This window comes from Herpailurus yagouaroundi, unplaced genomic scaffold (genome assembly GCF_014898765.1).
Source record: "Herpailurus yagouaroundi ecotype Mexico unplaced genomic scaffold, PumYag 295, whole genome shotgun sequence".
Lineage (NCBI taxonomy): Eukaryota > Metazoa > Chordata > Mammalia > Carnivora > Felidae > Herpailurus > Herpailurus yagouaroundi.
In genome coordinates, this window is record NW_024412512.1 from 1219276 (window position 1) to 1226351 (window position 7076).

General features: G+C 64.8%; 2 protein-coding genes and 1 long non-coding RNA gene across 3 annotated transcripts in view; 2 read left to right on the forward strand and 1 right to left on the reverse strand.

The window, feature by feature from the left end:
• The window catches only part of AMH (anti-Mullerian hormone), a 3585-nt gene extending 3212 nt beyond the window's left edge, over positions 1 to 373 (forward strand). The window contains exon 6 of the mRNA XM_040461707.1: positions 3 to 373. Within this exon, the coding sequence (XP_040317641.1) occupies positions 3 to 287 (285 nt within the window). The 3' untranslated portion in view covers positions 288 to 373. The remainder of the gene's footprint in view (positions 1 to 2) is intronic.
• Positions 374 to 633: 260 nt separating this feature from the next.
• On the reverse strand, positions 634 to 4382 carry JSRP1 (junctional sarcoplasmic reticulum protein 1). Its single transcript, XM_040461811.1, has 7 exons — positions 4324 to 4382; positions 3186 to 3501; positions 2763 to 2800; positions 2474 to 2603; positions 1945 to 2121; positions 1259 to 1359; positions 634 to 1155 (listed from the first exon to the last, which is right to left on the reverse strand). The coding sequence occupies exons 2-7, from the start codon at positions 3301 to 3303 to the stop codon at positions 724 to 726; spliced, it is 996 nt and encodes a 331-aa protein (XP_040317745.1). The 5' UTR covers positions 3304 to 3501; positions 4324 to 4382; the 3' UTR covers positions 634 to 723.
• A 2041-nt stretch (positions 4383 to 6423) lies between these two features.
• Positions 6424 to 7076, forward strand: part of LOC121021445 (uncharacterized) — a 947-nt gene continuing 294 nt past the window's right edge. The window contains exon 1 of the long non-coding RNA XR_005786544.1: positions 6424 to 6919. This is a non-coding gene — a long non-coding RNA (uncharacterized LOC121021445). The remainder of the gene's footprint in view (positions 6920 to 7076) is intronic.

A 7076-nucleotide genomic window follows, 5' to 3' on the forward strand; every position in this document is an offset into this window, starting at 1 on the left:
AGCTGAGCGTGGACCTGCGCGCCGAGCGCTCCGTGCTCATCCCGGAGACGTACCAGGCTAACAACTGCCAGGGCGCGTGCGGCTGGCCGCAGTCCGACCGCAACCCGCGCTACGGCAACCACGTGGTGCTGCTGCTCAAGATGCAGGCCCGCGGCGCCGCCCTGGCGCGCCCGCCCTGCTGCGTGCCCACGGCCTACGCGGGCAAGCTCCTCATCAGCCTGTCGGAGCAGCGCATCAGCGCGCACCACGTGCCCAACATGGTGGCCACCGAGTGCGGCTGCCGGTGAGCCCCGCACCGTGCCCCCCGAGTGGCGTCCCCGCCCATATTTATTCGGACCCCCATCATCGCCCCAATAAAGACCAGCAAGCACAGGCTGACGTCTGTGTGTGTGTGTCTGTGTGTGTGTGTGTGTGTTGTGCGCGCGCGCCCGCGCGCGCGGTGGGGACCAGCGGGGGGGGTGGGGGGGGCCTCCTCCCGGCCAGCTCTCCCCTGGCAGGAGGGGCGGGGCGGGGGCGGGTGGCTGCCTGGCCGGCGCCCCCCCCCCCCCCCCCCATCTCCCCTTAGAGCTAGCATCTCCGCCATTCAGGCCCAGGCAGGTCCCGGCGTCGAGGCTCAAAGGAGCAGGCGGCCCGGGGGCTGCAGCACTCAATTTATTTCACTGAACCGCGGGGGCCACCGAGCGGGGGGTCCCTGGACTGTGTGTCACCGTACCGAGGCCTGGCTCAGTCCCGCCCCTTGCCAGCCCGCTGCTTCTGGCGGCCCGGAGGCCGGTCCCCGTCCGGGCGCCGCGGGGAGCCCCAGGCCTGCCTCTTCCTGCGCCCGGGGTCCCCAGAGTGCTGCGTCCAAGGCCGACGGCCCCCTTCGCCTGCCTCCCAGCGCCGCGGTAGGGCTCCTCGGGGCTCCCTGGCGGCCCGTGGCTTCTCCTGCTTCCGAGCCCTCTCCTCCCTCCGCGGCCTCTCCTTCGGCGGCCTCTGCTCCTTCGGCGGCCTCTCCCTCCGAGGCCTCTCCTCCTTCCGAGGCGTCTCCTTGGGCGCGCGCTCTTCCCCAGCAGCCTTGTCTGCAGCCTCCCGGCTCCCAGGAACCTCGGCCTTCTCCTCCGCCTCCACCTGGGGCGCGGGCGGTCCCGATGGGGGGACCCAGGCCTCGGGCTTCGGCTGCCACGCCGGCGGTGGGAGACGGTGGGGTCAGCGCACGCCTCCCCTGCCGGCCCAGGCCCCTCCCCGCCACCGCCCGCGGTCACTTAAAGGAGGCGCTTACCGGGGGCGGGGGCCGGGGCGACGCTGGCTCCGGTGCCGATCTGGGCGGTACCCACGGCTCGGGGACAGGTGCAGGGGTACCTGCCTCCCCCGCCACAGCATCTTGGAGGGGAGGGGTGTCAGCCCAGGCCACGGCGCACACCGCGCCCTCCACCCGCGTCCTCCCCGCTGGAGCCCTCCCCCCTCCCCTCTCCGAGCCTTCCGAAGGGAAGGCTCCAGGGTCTCACTGCTGGGGCGCCCCCTTCCCTCCCAGTCTCCCTCATTCCAGGTGCAAAAGGGCCACAAGAGCTGCCCGGAGCGCACACACTAGAAAGGGGGCTCACAGGGCCAGTCCTGGGGGGGGGGGGGGGGAGGCAGGGCCCGAGGTGGGCGAGGACCTGTTCACCGAGGGGGGAGGAGCGCCAAAATCCGACGGGGGGAGAGGAAGGGCCCAGGGTCAGGTACCCAGTGGGGGTGGGGGTGGGGATGGGGGTGGGGGTGGGGGTGGGGGTGGGGGAGGAGGCCCCGCCCTGGGGCCGCCCAAGGTCAGTCGCTGAGCAGTGTGCCTGCACGAGGCGGGGCAGTGGGGGGACGAGCACTCCTCTGAAGTCCACACCGTGGCGGGGGCGGGGGGAGGGGGAAGGGGACCAGCCCGGGGGAGGCGGGGGGCGGGTATTCAAGACCCCACCCCGGAGGGTGCAGGCTCACCGCGGCACAGCTGGAAGGCCGAACCCAGCATCGCCAGGAGTGAGGCGAGCACCAGGCACTTGTTGAGTGACAGGTCTCCCCAGGGCAGCTCCTCGCTCAGGGCCGGGGTCGGGGGCGGCGGTGGCCGCTGCGGGGGAGGGGCGGCCTGCGCCTTCTTGCGGGCGGGGCTCCGGGGAGCTGCGGGAGCAAGTGTCGGGCTGGGCACAGCCCCACGGGGCAGACCTGGGCCCTGATCTCAGCTCCTCCCTGCCTGGCCACGCGGCCCTGCATGCCTGCCTCGGAGCTTCCCTGGGACGGGGAGAATAATCTAGAAGGTAATTAACCGAGGCTGAGGTTGTGTTATGCTTTAGCAGAGGGTCCCAAGCCCTTTTAGTGACCGCTGGTGACACCCGGGACAGAACCCAGCCAGCAGCCCCACTGAGCCCCGTTCCCTTTTCCCCCTACATCCGAAGCCCCAGCAGCCCAGGATCTGACGCCCTGCTGGGCCGCACCCACGCCCCCACCTCACCCCTGCCTTCTGCAAGCCTACTTGCTCCAGCTTTCAGCCTCTCTTTCCCAGCTCCCAGGGCCACTTTGGTCACAGGCTCTTTTTCTGTCTTCTTGGGCCTGGCATCCACATTGCCTGTGGGGCTGCCCTCTGCTGCCGGCTCTTGAGAATCCTATGAGGAGTCACCAGTCGCCTGGGGTGTTTCCTTTGTCCCTTTCCCCTAAGGGAGCCCACACCCTTCCCACGGAGTATAGAAAGCCACCCCCTTGGCCAGTGTATCCCTGGCTGCAGGGGCATCGTAGGTTGAAACCCTGGGGCCCCGGCTGCTCACATGGGACCAGCTGCTAGAGTCGGCCAGCCTCGGTGTTGCTGTAATAGGAAAAGAGAGAGAGTCAAGGTCGTGAGACCCCCCGGGCCCATCCCACCCTCTGCTGGGCTCTGCAGGGCTAAGGGTGGGTCATGGCTCCCATTTTACAGATTAGAAAGGAAACAGGCTCACAGGCAGCCCTGCCCACAGGCACACAGCACTTTGCGGGCAAGCGGGGATTTGACTCCTGACCCGCCGGGCCCGGCGCTTATGTTTCTGGGGCTCTTTATAGATCCCCAAGGCACTAACGGACAGAGGCCGGAAACAGGGAGCATAGTTTAAACCAGTCCAACGTGGGAGTCTAGGTCCCGGTCTCTGGAGGTCAACCTCCGGCTCAATGGGGAGACAGGGGCTTGGGTTCCATCCTGCCAGTGCCTCTGTGGGTACCTCGAGCTCTGTCCTCCAGGGGCTGCTCAGGGCAGGGGTCAGCCAGCGTGGAGAGGTCCTGGCCTGCTTGGCAGCTGCCCAGGCCCCCATCCAGCTCCTGCAAGGCCCTGGTTGTCATGGAGACGTCTGAGAAGCCTGGGATCCGGAGTTGGGCGGGAGGAGGGCTGCAGAAAAGGCGTCTCGCCCGAGAGGCGTCTTGCACTTGCTGAGGCCCTGCTGTGGGCCTGACCTGGGGGGCGCCCCGTGTACACGAATCGACTGGCCCCCGCCTCTCACCTCAGCCATTACTGGCCCCTCTGCCCGGAACCCGCTTCACCTGGCAAGTTCACACTCAGGCTGGCGTGGCGGGACAGCCTTGCCCTCATGCCCCCCCCCCCCTGCCTTGGGACCCCTCCCCATAGCCCACCCTCCCTGAGCACAAGGAGGCTGCTGGGGCCCACCCCCCACCAAGGTCACACGGAGATGACACAGAGCCCAGACCAGAACCCTTGGCCCCAGGGTCGACTCATGTTCTCTGAGAGCAGGGACTATTTTTATCCGGCGCCGGAAGCCAGCGCGACAGGCCGACGTGGTGCCAGCCCCTCCCAGGCTGTTGTCCACATGGGGTCTCCGGACCTTCCTCGTCTGCCATTGCTGCACCCCAACCCCACCCCTAAATCTAGAAGCTCACGCTGCAGCGGTCAGGACCAGCCTCACTCTGGCCACTACAGGCAGGGAGGGGCAGGGGCCCCCCGGGAGCTCCCTGACCCCAATGCTGGGGCCCCTGCCTCCTCCCACTGCCTCTGCTCCCATAGGGCAGATGAGGAAACTGAGTCTCTGGAGACAGCCGTCAGCCAGAGGTCGGAGGGAGCTTGTGGTCGAACCCAGTCCTGCCGATTTCCCAGAGCCTTTGGGGTCTCCAGTGCCCCTGGCTGCCAGCACCATTGTGTCACGTCTCCGGCCAGAAAAGTGACCCTTCCCTGGGGCTGGAGCAGGGCATTGGGGGAGGGGCCCCGACAGGCCAGGCCGCAGGTATGTGCCCTCAGGTACGTAGGGGGGCCCCCACGAGAGCTGGGGACTCCCGCGGACCTCCGAGATGGCCTCCCCCAGACCCAGGGGACCCCCCACCTCTGCCCAGGCCGCCCCCTGCCCTACTTACTGCACAGCCGCCACAGTGAGCCCGCTGGACAGATGGAGCACGGGGAGGGTGGCCCCCAGACAGACAGCAACAGGTGCCTGGAGGCCACGGCCTGGGCCAATGAGCTCAGCAGGCTGCAGCCAGAAGGGGGGGAGGCCCGGCCACGAGGTTGCTGCTGGGGTGGCCCCCACGCTCAGAGCAGGACTGGGCATTGGCCCAAGGGTGACCCCACCCCCGCTGCAGCACAGAGCCGCTGCTGGGCTGGCCACGGTGGCCTGGGAAAGCTGCTTGCCGTCCAGAGCCCAGGAAGGGAGGTCCCGGAGGCGGGAGCACCCAGGGAGGGTCCCTCGAATTCCATCAGCAGGCATGCGGAGCACCGATTACGTGCGGGGCTCGGCTGCACCCCTGCTCCTGGGGCCGGTGGGGCCTGTGGGGCCAGGGGCGTGAGGGCACGACGCCAGCTGGGAGGCCTCTGTTTCCGCACCTGGAATCCATATGAAATCACCGCTCACAACCATGGGCGCGGTGGCGCTACCACCACCGACTCCAGAACATTCTGTTTCCCCAACAGCAACCCCCTCCCCGCTAACCGTCACCGCCCCTCCCCCGGCCCCCACGAGCCCCCTCCCCGTCCGTGGACGAGCCCGTTCCGGACGTTTCACACACGCGGACTCACACCCCGCGTGGCCGCTCGCGTCGGGTTCCCTCGCTGGGCGCCGCGTGTTCGGGTCCGTGCGCCGGGCGGCGGGGGCGGGCGCCTCGCTCCTGCTCGCGGTGGCGGACCCGCCGCGTGTATCCGCTCGCTGGCATCCGACAGGGTGAGATTAGGGAGAGAAGAGGTGGTGGGTGGTCAAGCCCCGGGTCAGATCCCGTCTTTAGAAAAGGTCGAGATCATGTTCATCGTGGATTTTTATACGTTGATTTTTTTTTAGTGTGGTAAAATACACACAACCTGAAATTCACCATCGTAACCGTCCCTAAGCGCACAGCTCAGCGGCGTCAGGCACTCACGCTGTCCTGCACCCGCCCCCGCCACCCGTCTCCAGAACTTTCCATCTCCCCAGACTGAGACCCTGCCCCCAGGAAGCACGGACTCCCCGCCCCCTGCCCCACCCCTGGCTCCCACCATCCGCTCTCTGTCTCTGTGGACGGGACTCCTCTGGGGACCCCCTGTGCGTGGGGTCACGCGGGACGTGTCCTTCTGTGTCTGGCTCCTGTCACTGCGCACAGTGGCCTCCGGGTCCCTCCACGCGGTGGCAGGTGGCAGGACGTCCTTCCTTCCTGGGACTGGGTCATACTCCGGGGTGTAAGTGGACACAGCGTGTTTGTCCTTCATCCACCGAAGGACGGCAGTCATGCTGCTATGAACACGGGGGTGCAAATACCTGTTGGAGTCCCTGCTTTGAAGTCTTTTTTTCTTAATACCAGATTTATGAGATGCCCTTTACATGCCAGACTCATCACCTGTAAAAAAAAAAAAAAAAAAAAAAAAAAAAAAACCCACAATTTTTTAAGATTAAAATGTGTGAAGAGGGGCACCTGGGTGGCTCAGCCCCAACTTCAGCTCAGGTCACGATCTCACGGTTCGTGAGATCGAGTTCCACATCAGGCTCCGGGCCGACAGCTCAGAGCCTGGAGCCTGCTTTGGATTCTGTGTCTCCCTCTCTCTCTGCCCCTCCCCTGCTCGGGCTCTGTCTCTCGTGTCTCTCAATAATAAATGAACGTTAAAAAAATGTTTAAAGATTGCATAACAATGAATTCCATTTTGTATGACAGAATTAAGGGGACGAGCCCCGTGAGCTCATGTAGAATCTTGAAATACCACTTTACCTGGACAGGACCAAAACATACATTGGAAGTTACCAAAGGGGCATGCCAAGTGACCAAAAAAAAAAAAAAAAAGTCCCCACCTTCCACAGGAGCTGTCTGGATAAACAGAACCCTAACTGAGTAACTAACGTGAACTGTCAGAGTAAAAAAGTCATAAGCTTATTTTGAAAGCCTCCAAAACCTTTTAAATACCGTAGATGAGCCATATATTTTAAAATGTGTGAAAAGACACGATTTCTGTAACCGTAGGTCTGTGGTTCTCGGCCGGGGTGACTCTGCCCCATGCTGAGCCATGTGTGTGTGGGGGGGGGGGACATCTGTGGCTGGTGGGGCCGGGGACGCTGCTCTGCCCCCAGGGTGACCCGCCCCGACGTCAGCGGCACCGGGAGGAGACCCTGTTGAATTTAAACTGTCAAAACACGGTGGAATATATCACGCCATCAGAACAGAACCTAGTGAGTGGGTTCCACCCCAGACACACGTTGGTTGTCATAGTAATTTCCCAGTGCAAACAGGTCTCCCGGGAGGCAGCATGGGAGCAGGAGCATCAGGACTTGGGACAGGGGTCTCTGGGCTCAGAGAGCCCCCGCGTGGAATCCCAATCAATTTTCACACAGCCGGGCTCCCATGTTGCTGTAAAAGTCATACACTTGTGGGAAATATGCCTGCACTCGGTCAGGAGGGCCCTCGCCCTACGGGACCCGTTCCCACATTTCCCTGGTCACCCCCACGGCTCACATGAGGCCCCTTGACGAAGGTTGATCTTTGGGACACGCCTCTGACCCCGGTACTGGGTTCACTGTACCCCCCCCCCAAACACATGCTCGAGTCCTAACACCCAGAACCTCAGGACGTGGCCTTACTTGGGAACTGGGGTCCGCTGCAGATTGAAGGCGTGTGTGGGGGGGGGGGGGGGGGGGGGGGGGGGGGGGGGGGGGGGGGGG